General features: G+C 34.3%; 2 protein-coding genes and 1 long non-coding RNA gene across 7 annotated transcripts; 2 read left to right on the top strand and 1 right to left on the bottom strand.

Annotated features, from left to right (window-relative positions):
* The first annotated feature begins 1,173 nt into the window (after positions 1-1,173).
* On the top strand, positions 1,174-9,191 carry LOC140792452 (probable folate-biopterin transporter 4). Its single transcript, XM_073143464.1, has 7 exons — positions 1,174-1,447; positions 2,246-2,373; positions 3,500-3,721; positions 3,808-4,266; positions 4,376-4,573; positions 6,849-6,986; positions 8,640-9,191. The coding sequence occupies exons 1-7, from the start codon at positions 1,364-1,366 to the stop codon at positions 8,902-8,904; spliced, it is 1,494 nt and encodes a 497-aa protein (XP_072999565.1). The 5' UTR covers positions 1,174-1,363; the 3' UTR covers positions 8,905-9,191.
* Positions 9,192-10,069: 878 nt separating this feature from the next.
* Positions 10,070-17,403, bottom strand: LOC140792453 (large ribosomal subunit protein eL20z-like). Of its 5 annotated transcripts, XR_012109757.1 has the most exons (6): positions 17,180-17,403; positions 17,009-17,105; positions 16,091-16,209; positions 14,755-14,831; positions 11,799-11,828; positions 10,070-10,651 (listed from the first exon to the last, which is right to left on the bottom strand). XR_012109757.1 is itself a non-coding variant. In XM_073143466.1 (5 exons), the coding sequence occupies exons 1-4, from the start codon at positions 17,346-17,348 to the stop codon at positions 14,788-14,790; spliced, it is 429 nt and encodes a 142-aa protein (XP_072999567.1). In that variant the 5' UTR covers positions 17,349-17,403; the 3' UTR covers positions 10,070-10,651; positions 14,755-14,787. The 5 variants fall into 5 exon arrangements, 4 of the variants coding, with proteins under 4 accessions (XP_072999567.1, XP_072999569.1, XP_072999568.1 ...); XM_073143466.1 differs by lacking the exon at positions 11,799-11,828; XM_073143468.1 differs by lacking the exon at positions 11,799-11,828 and having other exon boundaries at positions 10,519-10,657; positions 17,180-17,381.
* On the top strand, positions 11,818-12,809 carry LOC140792455 (uncharacterized). The gene is made up of 2 exons (XR_012109758.1): positions 11,818-12,157; positions 12,235-12,809. It is a non-coding gene; the product is annotated as an uncharacterized lncRNA (long non-coding RNA).
* Positions 17,404-17,681: the final 278 nt, after the last annotated feature.

Raw genomic sequence — 17,681 nt, 5'->3', positions numbered from 1 at the left:
CATAGACATTTTTATTTATTTTTCGTGACACAATAACTCTCTCAATGGTAGAAAACCTCCAAAATATCTTTACATTTGTTATTAGATTAAATTTTTTAGAAAAAAAGCAAACAAAATTTATGGTAAATTAAGATGAAATTTTTTTAATAATTTAAGAGTTTAATATATATATATATAAGTTGCGTGCGAAAAAGAGCAGTACTTAGAGGTAGGTGTCAGTGCAATTATCCCATCTTCTTATTATCGGATAAATCGAATAATGTGTGGTCAAAACTCTAACAAAAAGTCAAATGTTTGACATAGAAAAGTAAGCGTAACAGACACTCCTTCGTCAAGAAAGGTATTAAAAACGATCTAAAGTTTAGTGTTAATTACATGTTGACCCCTCAGCTATTCCCTATATATAATTTTCATCCCCTAAAGAAAGTATATGGACAGTTATACCCCTAAATTACTTAATTGTATAGCAAATTTTCCTCCATCAAATATTGAATTTTTTATAAAAATAATCTTAAAAAATTTGACAAAGATTGAACAAAAATTATCCATGTATTGCTTTCATATTCTTCCATCTTTTTCTCTAATTATCTTCTCGGACTTCTTTAAAATTCACTTCCTAATGTAAGAGAGGAAGAGAAAGTAAGAAATTTTTTATCCATCTAATTAGTTAATTATTTTTTTTAAATTTTTTCTAATATAAATTTTAACACAAGGGACTTAGTAATATAATTAAATAATTTATAGGGTGTATATATATATATATATATATATATATATATATTCTTTGAGTGAGGTGAAAGTGATAAACAGTTGATGATGGGATTTTAAAAAAAATTTATATTTTATCCCTGTAGGCCTAAATTCACTAATTACTCGACTAAACTCATTTGAGATAAAGTCGTAGATAATTTGATAATTTTTTTAATAAATTTAAAATAATTTGGCAGATGATAAAAATATATAGTCATTTGAAATCCACTCGTTATGATTTTAGATATATTAGAAAATTTATTTTTATCTATAACTTTATCTCTAATAAGTATTTAAAATAATAATTTCAGTTTGTATTTAATTTTAAGGGGGTAAATATAAATTTAGGCGTACCAGGGGGGTAAAACGTAGTAATCCGAAAAAGAAAAATATAAAAAAAATGATGGGATGAAAATGTAATTTACCCTAAAATTTATCAGGACGAATGTGAGCGCGAGGGAGTTTCGGAACCTTGATTTCCCAACGCCACCCGCATGAGAAATAAAGAGGAAGAAGTCTCCGAAGCGAATCCTTCCGCTCTTCTGTCTCTGATTCATTTTTGTTCGGTCGGATCCGACCAAATCCAGAGGACGAAGAGGCGGCGGCGGCGGCCATGGCGATCGGATGGGTGAAGGAGATGAGAGCTGCCTTTGGGGCGTCTTTCCTGTGGATCGTCTCTTTGATCTACTTCACTCAGGTCGTATTTGTTTGTATGATTTATAATTAAAAGTGTCATTTTGGATTGGTTTCTTTAGCCTTCTGATTCGATTCTATAGGTGGGTGTTTGGGGTCAGAGATTGTTGCACGAGAGGTTGATAAGACATTTTCCATGTTACTGGTTTGATACGACTTTATTTGACGTTGGTGATAGACTATAAAAATCACTGTTATCTAACAGCTTAACTTGGCACTTTAGCAGTCAGGGTGAGTTAACATTTCACCCATTTAAATGAAATTCAATTTTTGGGCTCATCAAAATATAAAAGGTACCTTTTTTCTAGATTTGCAATCAAAAGGAGAAATATATATGGATAAGTACAACCATGGAACTAAGTGTTTCATTCTAAATTGAAAAAGAGTACACCTAAATTCTTATACCACATTGACAGTGTTTGTTTTGAAGCGAAATTGACTATTGTGTGATGCATTCGTTACGTTTAAAACTTTTAGAGCCCATCATAATAGAGTACATGTTTGAAGATATATTCTGAAGTTTTATCTTTGCCAGATAAATTAGATTATGTGATAATAATGTTTTGCTCGCTGTTCCTTATGAGGACTTTTCTCTTATGAAACATTGGCAGCTTATAAAAAGAAGTTATGCTATTACCATTTTGTTGATCTCACTTTCTTTTGACAACTTTTTTGGCTCTTTTTCCCTGCTCTCAGGGTGAATTTTCCATTTGGTTCATTATGTTAAATTCTAGATTCCACTATATCTAGTTTAGTTTAATTTCAACGAAATTTCAAATTCTAATAGGTCTTCATTTTGCAGGGTTTCAGGTCCTTTGTGTGGACAGCTGTTTCTTACCAGCTGAAGGACATTCTAAAGCTCTCGCCTTCTGCGTCTCAGTTTTTGGTTTCAGTTGCATATTTTCCTTGGAGTATAAAACCGATATATGGGTAAATATATATCTATAAGCTCCTTTGCAACAGACTGTTATGTATATAAGATGAAGTGATGGACTTCATAATTTTACAGAAAATCTGCTAGTAAAATAGATACTATATTTGAGGGCCACTTAATTTTGTTAATAAAGCTGACAAATTCTAGCCTCACTTGTCAAGCCAGACAAGCCTTGAATATGATGATATCATTTTTTTTTCTAATGTTTATGATGATAATTTTCATTTTGAAGCATGCCAAAATGAGACTTCTTTATTAATGTTTAATAGAATCTCTTATGTATTTTGTTTATTCTTTATCTACAAGATTAAGTTAAATCTATAGAGTGCAGATATAGGTGTATACATCATTGACTTGAAATTCTGTATCAGTTCGTACTCAATTCAAAGAAAAAGTTCCATATTAGATTCTTCATATTTTCACTAAGAAAGGAAAGAATTGTGAGCTTTATAAGTTGAAATTTTTTGGATCTCAGGATCTTACTTTTGCACAATGCACATACAAGTGATCAACATTCTATTTAACATGTGCTGTTTACTCAAACAGTATAACTAGAAGCACAAGTATGATATCATGAACAAATCAACACCAAATAAGTTATTAGGGAAGTACTACTCCAAATCATGGATTTCCTTTGTGTCCATGCGGGATGGCACTGAGCAGCATGCTCCATACCAAACAAGTATCAGCTCATGGGTCATCTTCCCTCCCAGACCCAGTGTTTTAGCGGTACTTGTGCACTTGGACACCCTTTCTTTTATTGTGTATAGGAACATTTTAGTTGCTCTTCCATTTTTCAGCACACTTGTGCTATCCCATTCCATGTCCGGCATGCCCTACCATGGATGTTAGTCTTTGATTCAAATAATATGGTTCAAAGTTTCAAACTCTATATTATGTCTTGTTGTCATTATATGTATTGTATGAAACATTGGTATGGTGTGTGTGTGTATGTGATTTTTTTGGGGGGTTAAGTAAATGCATAAAGCAATGACAAAGAAGGTAGGTGCCCTTATATTAAGATTCTGCTACTATTATCATTTATGCAGTAGATTATTCACTTCAAGTGCTTGGTCTTGCACTTGTGAATTATTTCTGATACCATTTATCTTTCTATTGTAGAATTTTGTCAGACTGCATTCCTATTAGACGGAGGAAAAGAGTACCGTACTTGATTATAGCTACTGTACTCTCTCTTATTCCTTGGCTTGTTCTTGGTCTGACAGCATCTTTAAGGAGATCAAGCAATATTCTTACTGCTCTCTTGGTGGTACAAAACTTGGGATCTGCCATGGCAGATGTTGTTGTTGATGCAATGATTGCAGAGGCAATTCGGACTATGCCGTATGTGCCTATTTCGTTGTTAATTTCCCAATTCGGTTCATTTTCTGATCTTGGAATATGTGCAAAAAAATTGTTTTTTTTTACAGTTCAGGTTTTGCTGGTGATCTCCAGTCATTGTCTTGGTCTTTGATGGCCTTAGGAGGAATATGTGGAAGCTTGTTGGGAGGATATGCATTAGCTAATTTCAAAATAAACATGATTTTTCTTCTTTTTTCCATTCTTCCGACTATCCAACTACTGTCATGTGCTTTTATTCAGGAAGTCCCTGAAGGACTTCAAAAGGCATCACATGATAACAGACATAAACAAATGGAGAATCAAGTAGATGAAAGCTTTGACTCTGGTAATGGTTTGACTGAAACATTCAAATCTGGTGGCATTAGAAGGCGCTCAAGCAGGCACAGAAATGCCAAAAGGAAAACAACCTCTATGAAGGCTGAGAATCATGAGAAACAGCACAGTTCACTTTTCACAAGATCATACTTATCCTTGAAATTAGCTTTTTTAAGCTTGTGTGGAGCATTTAAGCAGCCTATAATCCTAAGGTAGTTAGAACTTTCCAATATCCTGAACTATCTATTATTTCCCATTTACAATTCTTATAGGTTCATCGTACTTCATTATGTTTTTCTCTTTTGGCTTCTGCAATGTCAGACCTATGGCATGGTTCTTCTTTTCGCACATTACAATTCCAAACCTCTCCACGGTAATGTTCTATTATCAAACTGAGGTTCTACATCTGGAATCATCTTTCTTGGGGACTGCACGTGTTGTTGGATGGATTGGCCTAATGGTTGGCACATATACTTACAATCGTTATTTCAGGCACAAGAAACTAAGAAATATTCTCATGTAAGTAATTTTAGCACTTCGAGCTTTTATATTTCCACTACATCTCTGCATTCTCATGATTATATCTAGAAGAAAGTGCATGAGCAGTTTCATCATCTGGGCTGTAACATCAAATTTCAGTGCTTCTATGTTATTGTTGATTTTCTGAATTGGTTAGTATTATGCTTTATCTCTCATTAATGGATGTCCCACCAATAAAGGAACGATCATCTTCTTGCTAGATGTTTAGGAAATCAACATTTTTCGGAGGGATGCCTATTCATTAGTCATCAACATGACCTTGTTTTTCTCGGTATCTTTAACTGATGATTTATGAGTTGCTCCTTTCCTTCCATTCTCGAAATTATAGAACAACCAACTAACGAATGCTTGGCGCCACAGGTGGTACTTGCATATAATTCCAGTGAAATGTGAGTGAAATGTTATCCTATCTATCAGTCGGTTCTCGCATCTGTTAAGTACTCGTGTAATATTTCATAAACTTTGCAGAAACTGCTAAGTTCCAAGTTCATGTGTTTGTTTTCTCGATGTACTTCCCTTTTCAACTGATAAAATTATAAAAATATTGCACCTTGTAACTCTACATGACCAATTAGAAGTGCTGATATACTAAAAGACCACTTTCCTATGCTGCAAGAAAACAAAAAGATTCCAAGCTCCTGTTCTTTTTGGCTTATAGGTACTGATCAAGAGCAACAGAGTTGCCCTCTTTCATGTTGTCATGATGTGAGCAATCGATAGAATTTTACAAAGGAATTACTGAAGCAAGGAATTTCCCTATTCATTCTTGTGTAGTGTGACCAATCTTGAATTGAAGGAATATCACGGGTTAAGTATTAGTTTACCAAAGATGTTACAAATTAGACATTTCTAATCTTACATTACCACAAGATTTTGACTTTAACATGGATCTTAGCTTCCTTGGCCACGTTAACATTCTAGTAACTTTTTTGTTTTTGTTTTTGTTTGTTTTTGTTTTGTTTTGTTTTGTTTTGTTTTTTGTTTTTAAGAGAGAGAGCATTCTAGCAACTATTGCATGAGGGTAAATGTGCCCCATTTGCTCTGTAAACTTTTCTTTTTTGTTTGTTAATTTTTAATTACTACCAGTCTAAGTCGTTATGATGCTCATGTGTCCTTTATCCAACTCTAGAGGAACAATGGCTTGTTTACTTGATGACTGAGCTTGAAGTTTAGCAGTCAATTTGGCACTCCTTATTGGCATAATCTATTTTCTATTTGTAGTTTCACTCACTATAGCATTGGTAGGCCAAAAACTACAAAAGTTCTTAACATATGATTGTTTTCTTTCAATTCATGTTATGCTTACAAGATTGAAGTTTGTAGTTGGTGCTTGTATTTATCGGAGCCCCATTAGTATTTACTGCTGAAAAATAAAAGCATTCGTGTTATGAATGGAAAATGGCCCTTACATACTCAAATTGTGTTCAGAGACTCTTGTGCCATTTATATGAAAGATAACATGTCATGTTAGAGTTTTATCAAAAAGAAAAAACAATCATGTCATTTTAGAGAATCCTGCAGTCTTAAATGCTTCTGGATATGTCTTATCTTAATATCCCTTCAACCATGATAAAAATGTTTTCTTACAGTTGAGGTACAGTCACCAATAAATGGGTATATAAGATAAAACACTAGTTATTATGGCTGATGAAATTTTCATATGCATGAAAGTTAAAACTACGGATACCATGGTACAAGTCGTCCATCCAAGTTAATGTATATCTTTCTGAGGAAGTTAAGTTAGTTTTTGCGCTTCAACAATGGAAACATAGGTACAGAAGTTGACTAATGTCTGTTATTCATTTCTGTTTTAAAAGAATACACTAGTTAAGCGAATTGAGATTTTCTGCTATGGTTAATTTCACGTTGCGTGATTACAATGGAGGTACAGTATTCAATAAGTTGGTATACAAGATAAATTCACTAGTGACCATGGCTGCTGAAATCTTCTTATGTATGAAACTGTGAATGTTTAAATTACAGATATCATAAAACAAGTCTCTCATCCAACTAATTTTTTCTTTCCGAGGAAGTCATAAGTTGGTTTCTGAATTTTAACAATGGAAATATAGATACAGAAGTTGACAAAAACCTGTCATTCATTTATCCTGTATAACCTTTTTCTGATTGAGCATCATGCTATAAGCCTACAATATGAAGAATTTTCATCTGCATTATTCATACTTCAAAGATATTAACAAATTAATATTGAGCTGTTTACGTCTAACTGTTTGTTTTCTTCTTAACATCACAGGTTTGCACATATTGGTCTAGCTATAATGAGCCTTCTTGACATTGTTCTAGTATCTAGATTGCATGTTCAGTTCGGGATACCGGATAAATACATGGTTCTTTGGGGATCAGCTTTACATGACACAATCAAACAATTCAAGTATCTCCTTTTCTGTTTATGATGTTCTTTAACTTTTTTTTGTGGTTTATGAAAATATCATATCTGAATTTTCTTTTTCTTGACTATTACTAAGAGTAAATTGTTACCACAAATCTATAACTATTTGCTTCATAATATAGTAGCTTGATTATCTTCTTAACAGATGAATGACTAGATATGATTGCTTACTTTTACTAGTAGCATATGGAAGTTACATTACTAATTTTTTGTAGGGTTGTGAACTTTCATTTTTAAGATAATTAATTAGTACGCATTGCATTATTGTATTGAAACATTACATACAGTTCCCTAACTATTGCCCCTTTGGGCTATCACATGATTATGCATTGAGGTAAATTTAGAAATGGCAAATCTTAAAATAAACAAAGTCATTAATTATTGTCATAAATCATATTCTGATTTGTTGTTGAATTTGTAAAACAACTCTGGAAAAGAAAAAAATGTTGCAATACTGCCTATTATATAAGAATGATGGTAATGAAGGTCAGAAAGGAAAGAAGCCTTCTACATTTTTGATTGATAGATCATCATCACTTTCAATTTCCATTGGAAGGCTAAAATGACGTGAAAAGACCATCCTATCTTCAGTCCATATGTAGAGAAAAGAGAGAACTATGTAATGCATTTAATGTGGTGCGGCTTTCTGGTCAGTCGTACCGATATGTCAATTTTGCTGCAGGAAGATGCAAGGGGGTAATGAATGCTAGCTTCCCCCCACATATATTTACACAATACACTCAAAGAACAATATTCTGCACTTGATATCCAGTGATAGAAACACTTATGTCAGTTTTGGATGCAATGGTACAGTACTTCAATGTGTATGTGATTGCTCAGAGGACTTAATGGATGATGGTGAATTTTGGGCGAGGAAAAATAATTGGATTTTGTATTAGAGTGGAAAAGGGTAAAGGAATAATAAAGTTCAAGAATAAAAAGACAGTTGGGAGGATCTGAGAATATTAGCTATACTTTTGCAAGTTCCAATTTATCAACATAAATTCATGTAGTTGCTATATCTTTTTATTTGATGAATCATGTGACTGAATATTTGTATTGCATATCTAGGGTGATGAATGAGGAATACAAGTGTTATTCTAGATGGATTTCACCTCATTCAAGAGTATAATATAAAATGTTAATGAAGTTTCTTAGTGTGTCTAAGACATTGATATTCATTACTTGCATAAATTATGTAAGCTAGAAGAGAAGAAAAGTTAATTTTTTTTTTTCTGCTTGCAAGATGGATCTAAGCTAATATTAGAATCCTTCTGCAGAAAGCTTTCACTTAATCCATTCTTGGGATGCAATATGATTTTTCTAGGGTATGTATTGCATGAAGGTCTTAAAGAAGATGAAGTGTTTTGAACAAGGAAAAATAATTGATTTTGGTTAGGAATGAAAAAGGGTATAAAAATACTGAAGGTAGAAAGAAAGGAAAAGGAGATAAGGAAGTTAGCAGGAAAAAAGAATATTCACTGCACTTTTGCAAGTTCAAATTCACATAGTTGCTTTGTCTTGCTATTTGGTGAATCATGTGAGAAAGCATTCACTTCATTATTGCATAAAATTATCTTCATAAATGTAGTGCTTCTTATGCGATTTCTAACAATCACCTTTTCCAATATGCAGATTGATGCCATTTCTAATACTCTCAGGTCAGCTTTGCCCGCCTGGTATAGAGGGAACACTTTTTGCCCTATTCATGTCCATACACAACCTTGGTTCGACATTGGGATCGTTCCTGGGAGCTGCTTTAGCTTCAGCACTGAAAATTTCGTCAGACCATTTTGATAACCTTCTCTTTGGCATAATTGTGCAGCTATTAGCTACCCTTCTACCTATTGGCTTCTTATTTTTAATCCCAAAGGAAGCGACGGGGATAACGTCCTCATGATCATTGGCCAAATCGCATGTTCCGTTTTCTTTAAATAGACAGAATTATGCTTCTTTCATCTACGACGGTAGGAATGACACAAAATAGGATTATAGTCAGAGTGCTGAGTTTTCTTGAAACATATATACACAATTGACAGAAGAGAGAGCTTGTTGTATCAATTTTTTCTGCTCAGGAGCAGGTAATTCATCTTATAGTAGTAGTAGGACAAACTGAAAATGTACTGTCAAATCTTGTAGTCTTGTAAAAATATACTAAACTAATTTAATCGCTGCTTTGTTCGATCATTTATTTACCAATAATTTGTAATGCTTTGGGCACTTTATATAAAGTCTTTAGAATGTCCTTGGCAGGGTTTAAATTGCAAATAGTCTAATTAGTAGCACTGCCAATTCTCTTGTATTATGCTCAGGAAATCCTACTCTCAACAATGATGTTTAGGCTGCATTTGGTCATCGATTAGGATAAATTGGGATAAATTAGAGGATGAAATTTGCTTCAAATATTTTTGTGGAACTATTTATTTTAGCATGAAAGGGATAAATTTACTCTACATTTTCAAGGTGACAACTTTGTCCATATCCTATTTCTATGATTCTATCAGAAAGCATCTCGTTCGGAACAACTATAGGAATACAGATGGCTCCACAAGGAGTATTTATTAACGTCTTCATCTTGTTGGAGTAAGCTTATTCACATGCAATCACATCATCAATTACCTAAGTTTCCATTTCCTTGGGACTATCGGTGAACAAATTATTCAATATTAATCTACTTTGCTATTGCCAAACAAGTCAGAACAATTGTAACATTTTGTTGCCCTTATTGGGTTATAAATGCAGAATTCACCCTACCTACCTCTTTCTCTTGCAATTTTCTTCACCAAAAGAAGAGCAAATGGAAGAGCTCCTCTCTCTAGCAAGGGAATCAGTAGTGGTTTGTTCAATAGCTTTGTTGTTCTATCTCGGATTGGTTGTCTTCTACAACATATGGTGGAAACCCAAATCAATAGAGAAGTTTCTAAGGCAGCAGGGGATCAAAGGCAACCCATACAAGCTCCCCTTGGGGGATGTCAAGGAAGAGATGGAGGTCATAAAAGTATGGTCCAAGCCCATTAGCCTGACCAACCAGATCTTGCCACGTGACACATCGAACAGTTCAAAAATATGGTAAATTTGCACACTAAATCATTCAAATGAACTTTTTCATTTGCATGAAATTTGTCCACTCAACAACTACCCTAAAAACTTTAGCTACTAAAGTAACAGCCCACAATGTATATCAGACTTTAATAGTCAAAATGTTACAAGATCATATAAATTCTTTCACGTAGAAACTACCGTAAAGATTAAACCACTGACCAAATTCTAAAGGGTTGTAAACCAGTTGTCATCGTTCCTTTCTTGAATCATTCAAAGGATAAATGATGTTTGATGTCCCTATGCCTTCATATACTTGTTTTTTTCTTTTAAAAAAAGAGGGAAGATAAGTGTGGCATGGCATGGACCATCTCCAAAGGTGATCATATGGGACGCAGAGATGATGAGGGATGTGCTGGTGGACAAGTTGGGCCAGTTTGAGAAGCAGCCTTTGAATCCTCAAGTTCGAATTCTGGCCATGGGGGTTATCAAATCTTGAAGGAGAGGAATGGGCAAAAAGGAGGAAGGTCATCACCCCAGCTTTCCATCTTGACAAGTTGAAGGTGATCTGCTGCTACTTGTATTGTCCTCTTGCTTACTCCTTACACCTGAAACTACTTGTCCTAATCAATAGGTACTAGGGACTAGCACAAATTTAGTCAAAAAAAAGATAAAATAGATAGATAAATAAACAATTGAAGGGAATAAAATTAAATCTATGGAAGAATGATATTGAATATTTTGGACTCATAGTAATCGAAGCATTCTTGTGACGATATATAGAAGCAGATTAATGTGAACTCAAACTTTAGATAGCTTCAAAAGAACTGTAGAACATTTATCACTAGCTATCATAGTTTAGCTCCCTGTGGAATACTAATGAACTCCTGACATTATCCAAAAAGGAAATTAATGATAAACTCGTAACCAAGGCAAAATCAGCATGAAAGTGTTACTTCAAAAGATGGAAAGAAGAAATGCATTTTAATGATAATTTTTTAGTATTACATGTCAATGGAATTGAAAATGCCTTTTCCGAATGGAAATTGACTAATTACTTAGTACCTATATTTCTCAAAAAAGAAAAGTAACCTTGGTAACTAAGGACTCTTTGATGGCACTAGATTGAAGCTACGACATGCTGGAATTTCCAAGCATGATAATATCATTAAAAGGAAACCTCATTGGCATGCAATGACCATATCAACTTTGATGATTTTTCATCTTGAACTTAGCAAGATCGTAACAGGACTTCATATAATTCCACAAACTTAGACCAGAAAAAAACACCTCATACCTGCTTCTTTTTTTTACTTTGAGATAACTCTCTAGTGAGCATTAAGCCCATTTGAGGTTCAGTCACACATGCTGAAAGCTGATGCAACTTAAAAGAATCCTCCTCATACTTATGCTCCATTTTTCAATTACAGGATATGGTTCCTGCTTTCCTTACCATCTGTGTTGATATGATAAAGAGATGGCCGGATATAGCTGGATCTAAAGGGTATTTTGAGATAGATGTTTGGCCTGAATCAAAGAATCTGACTGGGGATGCCATCTCTCGAACTGCATTCGGAAGCAACTTTGAAGAAGGAAAGAAGATATTCAAATGAACAAGCTGCACTAGTAATTGAAGCCACTCGGGTTCCTTATATACCAGGCTTCAGGCACTGAATTCAGATCGATCAACTGATTTCTATTGGCTATATTCAAAAACTGAAATGAATAAGATTTATCAAGAAGATTTCTTCTTACATTTTCTTCTTTGATTCAGATTCCTGCCAACTGCAAAGAACAAGAGGCAAAAGAACATACACAGACAAATCAAGTCCATGTTGAGAGATAGAAATTGAAAACCATTAAAACAGGAGAGGCCGTCGGCAATGACTTGCTTGGATTGTTGTTGCAACATAATAATGGTAATGACAGGACAAAGTACAGCATAACCATGGAAGATGTGATGGAAGAATGCAAGCTATTCTACTGTGTTGCTGACATGGACTTTGATTCCCTTATCCAATAACCCAATCTGGCAGCAGAAAGCAAGGGAAGAAGTTCATTCAGTCTGCGGGAAAAACTCACCGACGTTTGAATCCATCAGCTACCTTAAAATTGTGAGTATCAACTCTAGTGTTTGGTACAACAATCTGTCTCTCTGCAAGTTACTTACAGATGAGATCTTGAAATGCAGGTGACTGTGATACTATATGAGGTTCTAAGGTTATGTCCACCTATAGTTGCAATATTTCGACATCCGATCAAGAAGACCAAATTAGGAGAGTTCACTTTCCCTGCTCATATCGATCTCTTGCTGCCCATAGTTCTTATCCATCATGATCAGGAAATTTGGGGTGAAGATGCTCAAGATTTCAATCCCACATAGATTTTCAGAAGGGATTTCGAAGGCATCAAGAGTTCCAAATGCTTTCTTCCCTTTTGGATGGGGGCCAAGAATATGCTCAGGCCAGAGCTTTGCCATCCTAGAGGCTAAGATGGCACTGGCCACCATCCTCCAAAAATTTTCTTTTGAGCCGTCACACTCCTATACTCATGCTCCATATACTGTTATAACTCTACAGCCACAACATGGAGCTCATATCATTCTACATCAACCTGGGAAAGACCATTAGGCTTCTCATAATTTGGTGCAACAATATTTATTTTTTGAATGTTGCAGTATTCTGTCATTATTCTCGATAATGCCATATTCCAATGGTGGACTATGATGTTTGATCATCATCTAGAAGTGAAGTCAGTTCTTAAGTTGATTTCTTTCTTCTCAAGAAAGTGCATTAATCATAGTTGTACTTGTTTAATAAAATTGGGATTGACTGTGGTTCCAAGGTAACAGATGTATTAGTGTCCTGGTTAGTGTAACTCCTATCCAAGTCAATACATGCAAGCATCAATAACTACTGGCTTAGTTAGAATCTTGGAAAAGATGTTGCCAATATCCAGGATGCAAGAGAGAAAAGTCATCCGGTGCTACTTTAACTACCATTGTAATTCAAAATTTTCATGGGCCAAAAACATTGTACCTAGCATATGACATAAGGATTGTTTTCCTGTATCCTCCAATATTCTAATTTGCATATATACCCCTCCAAAATTGGTATTTGTGTCTATATGTCTCTGATCCTTCTCCTTTTATTCAAAAATATTCCTCACGATATTTTTTGAAAACTAACAAATAAAAAATGTGACTCATATAATACTAAAAGGCTAAATGTGTTCTTCTAAGAGTTTAGTAATCAAGCCATCCATTGTAGTTTAATAGTTGGGTCTTACCAACTCATGATGGAGATAATGTGTTCAATTCCTCCCCATAGACGCATTAGGGTTAATGTTTTGATGGATTTTTTATTAAAGCACTATATGTACCTAATTTAGGTTTATCGTGAACTATTTATTGGGAGTCTTGTCTCAATTTTCCAATTTATATATCAGGAGAATTAACATTTTTGTCTAGTTTATAATCTGTGAGCTTGCGATCAATAAAAAGAAAAGAGTTTTCAGGATATTAGTTATCACATGTATAGGCTAATGAAAAACAATTGTAGGATTTGAATTGGGTGATAAGATAAGTAATCCCACTGCAACTGTAGAGAAAACTAAGTAAATACTTGACATAAACTCTAGTGAAGACTAATCCTCAGGATTTCTCAGATCCTAGCCTTGAGATACTGGCCCTCTTGGATTACCTCTCTGTCTACCCCCTCTTGCCCTGATAGAGGTATCCTACCCGTCATTAGTACTCCAATTTGGTCCTCAAACTGCTAGTATCCCCACTTGCCCTGATAGAGGTATCCTACCCGACAGCAGTACTCCTATTTGAATCCCTAAACTTCCAAGCAATGCAAAGTCATTCCCTATGTTGCTTCTATAGGCAAGCTCCTTACCAAGGATACACACTAAAAATGGATTCTCTGGACCTTTAGATTATGTGATTTGTGACAACAGAAGATTCAGCAAACCAGGTGTCACAATTTTTGCAATATCATCACTTTCTTTTAGAGGCAATTTCTTATCGATGACGTACATCCAGCTTTGTGGAATTTTAGAGTAGAAAAAATCATATTGATCATAAAATTTGATCTGATTTGTACATCTTAGTTGCCACTATCTGGTGGAGTCTGGAAAAATGACTCTTCAGAATAAAGCCTATAATTAATCAAAATTCTTATGGAGCCTCTATTGCCTTTCCAGACATTCAAGTTATATGTAACCTCTAAACCTCTAAGGCTCTAACCTCTTTTCCCTTTCTTCTCCCTCTTCTCTTTCATATTCCTCTGCCTCCAATACTTCTATTTCATGATCTAATGAAAATATACCTAGTGCACTACCCAATTTCACCAAAAAAAGGTACAAATATGTGATCCTTATTCTACAAAGTAAACTGATTTTTATAACCTTGACACTATCACATATTAATTATTCAACATTCAACAATATTCACAATACAGACAAGTGCCAACTATAGAAACCAATAAACTTTCTCTTGCCTAATTTGAACTGATAACTGTAACATATGGTAAGTAAAATACGAAACCAGGATAAATAATAAGTTATAATCTGTTCATCATGAATGAACAAAATATACATACCTCTAAAACACAACAACAACATGAGCAAAAGAAAAAGTGAGAAAACATTTGACATGTGTATGAAATTACATCAAAAATTTCATCAAGATAGAATATCATCTTCATACCCATTTCCATCCCTGGAAAGATCAACAGGTAGGCTATAATCTAAACGCATTAAGAATGACAGGAATAAGTGCCAGAACTGCCTGCAAGAAGAGCAATACAAGTTAATTGTTTATATTACCAAAATGCTGTGCATTATATTCCAGCCAAGAGAACAATATAATAATGCCAGGTATCCTGATAGATATGTAACAAGTTATGAGTAATTATTTTACTTTACTGACTAAAAGAAGACAAAGAAGTTAGTTTTTCTATTCAGAATGTCCTGAAGGCAAATTCTGCCTTCATTGTTTGATACTGAATCATAAGTTGCATGGTTCACAAAGCAAAACTATGATGAAGAGAAAATATAGAAAAGAGAGTACCTATTTATCATTTTTTTTTCATCAAGATGAATGTAAATATAGATAATGGAGAACTTACTAGGATGTACAAAATTGGCATACAGAGGTTCTTATCAACCTCTGTAAAGAAAGGACTGTGTATGTACATGCTCATTTATTCTTCTTTCTAATTAGATTATTCCAGTTGCATTATTTCTTGTGGAACAATTTTGGTAAGATGATCCTCTCGTGATACCTTTAATGTAGATTGAAAAGGAACATAACGATACATAGTATAACCTAAATGTTCAGTGATCATGGCATACCAATTAAGTCAAATAATATTTTGTACGACCAGCAATGTTTTGTAGCTTTGAATAACAAATAGTTAGGAATCAAGATGTGTAAAAATGAAAAATAAAAAAGCTTGATATGGAGAAGTGGATTTGTTAGACATGATGGAGTACGAAATGGTTAAATTTCTGCATTTTGTATCATCAATTTAGGATATAATGAGATAATCATTAAAAATAGATTAGACATGCCCATAGTGCATTCTTAAGGAGATGAAAAAAATATTAAGGAGAATTTTATTCATGTGGACAAGCCAGAAGCAGGAGATGAAAAAAAATATATCATTCCCCTCTTCTTGATAGATGACATCAGTCAAGAAAGACTGAATGAAGAATGCATATACAAAAATCTAATTAACTGAGACACAGACATATAACCCCATTATTAATCTAAAGTAGCAAATAAAGAATACCGAAAAACGCAAACAACTATCATGCAAAATTAAGAATGAAATAGATAATGCAATTACTATAAAGTACGAACATGAATGATCTTCAACATAATAAGTTGGCGACTTAATACACACAGATAAAAAATACTTTTCTGCAGAAAAGTTTTTATAATAGTCAAGGGAAAGGAAATACCAAATTAAGTAGACTAACAAGAGCAAAATGACATCTGGAAAATTAAATTTATGCATCAAATAACATGAGTTAGGTACTTGCCGCAACTGTACATGCAACCAATCCTGGTTTCTCTCTGTAGTCCAAAGCAACAAACAGTAGAAGAAAGGCACCAACATACCAGGGAATGGCAGCAATAAAGAAACCTGACAAGAACCTTCATGAACAAAGAGAAAATTGTCACTTGTTGGTTGTCACCAACATACACCAAATAAATTGGTTTTAGAAAGATATTAGTACACTGATATTCACAGCTGCAACTCCAAAAAAGATTATCACAAGATTTAAGATCCATTTTGAATGCGATGTTATCCGGCTTAGCTGTGACCAGAGCACATAATAAATCCAGCTAAGAGTATCATTTAGATACACGAGGTAAAGTATTGCTTAATCATAACTGTTGAATCAATCGAACAAATGGTTCTAAAAAATTCAGAATGCTTCCAGTTACAATTCTTATACAATTTACATTTTTTTTAAAACAGTACATAGTGCCAGTCAAAGTTATGGCAAGAATTTCCAACACAGGCCATGTTTATACAGGTTTGAGTCAAGGAAACAATCTCTAGCAACATGGATGCAGTGGGACGCTCTTTTGTAGTATATTCAGATAAAATAACTATAGAATGTTCCAAAGAAGTTTGTTTTTGATTCTTCAAAACTACGATGCAAATTTACGTCATTAAATATAGAAAAATATCTGTACTTTCTCACAAGTAAGCTTTATCCAATCATGCTTTAGGTCCTATATCAATTATCAAACTTAGACAAAGAATTGAAGGAATCAGTTCATAATATCTATAAATTTTCAATCTTGGCCAGATTCTTGAAATACTTTAGATGCAAAATCAAATGTCAACAACTCCTCGAAATTTAGAACAATGGAGACACCGATAATAACTTATTTATACGCATCACAATATTCAAGAAAGAAAAGATCACCACTTTATACTTACAATGCCCATCCAATGCCAATGCCGCAGACCGGCATTGCCGGCTCGCTCACGGGAACGCCCTCCACCAGCGCGGGGAAGGGAGGAGACTGATATCCAACTGAAATTTTGACAGATACACCCAAAATTAGAATTGGTAAAGATCCAAGAACGGGCAATCGGAGGGGCGCCGACCTGGAATCGCGTGGTAATTTGGCGGTTGCTGCGGGTCGTAATTGCAAAGAATTGGGGTTTGAGGAGGGCGAGGCGCGGATGGCTGCGGAGGCGGCGGTGCAAAAGTTCCATATCTAGATTGGTCGAAGCGGATCTTAGTGAGATCGCCTTTTCCTTCGCTTACTGCCATTACTCTCTCTCTCTCTCTCTCTCTCTCTCTCTCTCTCTCTCTCTCTCTCAAGATTGTAATTAGAGATTTGGGACCAAGAAGCCGACGACCATTTTAAAGCCAAAATTACATTTCACACCCCTATATACATACATTTCATTTTCACGCCCCTATATTTCATGAATTTTAAGTTTCACTTCAAAAACAAAAAAAAGGTTTCAAACCTTATATCTAATCTGGATTTTAATATCAGAGAAAACATCCCAAAGGTTAAAAAAATTTAAAAAAAATCTGTCAGAATAAAATATAATTAATATTTTTTTCCAATTTTAATTATTTTAAATTGTCCATAGT

Source organism: Typha latifolia, chromosome 7 (genome assembly GCF_019914945.1).
Source record: "Typha latifolia isolate L0001 chromosome 7, TyphaL0001v2, whole genome shotgun sequence".
Classification (NCBI taxonomy): domain Eukaryota; kingdom Viridiplantae; phylum Streptophyta; class Magnoliopsida; order Poales; family Typhaceae; genus Typha; species Typha latifolia.
This window is presented reverse-complemented; position numbering and strand designations above follow the sequence as displayed.

Excerpts from the sequence above, each read along its gene's own strand:
- LOC140792452 (XM_073143464.1), top strand. The coding sequence starts at position 1,364 with ATGGCGATCGGATGGGTGAAGGAGATGAGAGCTGCCTTTGGGGCGTCT. Across the intron at positions 2,374-3,499 it reads AGTATAAAACCGATATATGG|AATTTTGTCAGACTGCATTC; the intron begins GTAAATATATAT and ends TTTCTATTGTAG. Across the intron at positions 3,722-3,807 it reads GAGGCAATTCGGACTATGCC|TTCAGGTTTTGCTGGTGATC; the intron begins GTATGTGCCTAT and ends TTTTTTTTACAG.
- LOC140792453 (XM_073143466.1), bottom strand. The coding sequence starts at position 17,348 with ATGGCAGTAAGCGAAGGAAAAGGCGATCTCACTAAGATCCGCTTCGAC. Across the intron at positions 17,106-17,179 it reads AAATTACCACGCGATTCCAG|TTGGATATCAGTCTCCTCCC; the intron begins GTCGGCGCCCCT and ends TCAAAATTTCAG. Across the intron at positions 14,832-16,090 it reads TGCATGTACAGTTGCGGCAA|TTCTGGCACTTATTCCTGTC; the intron begins GTACCTAACTCA and ends TCTTGCAGGCAG.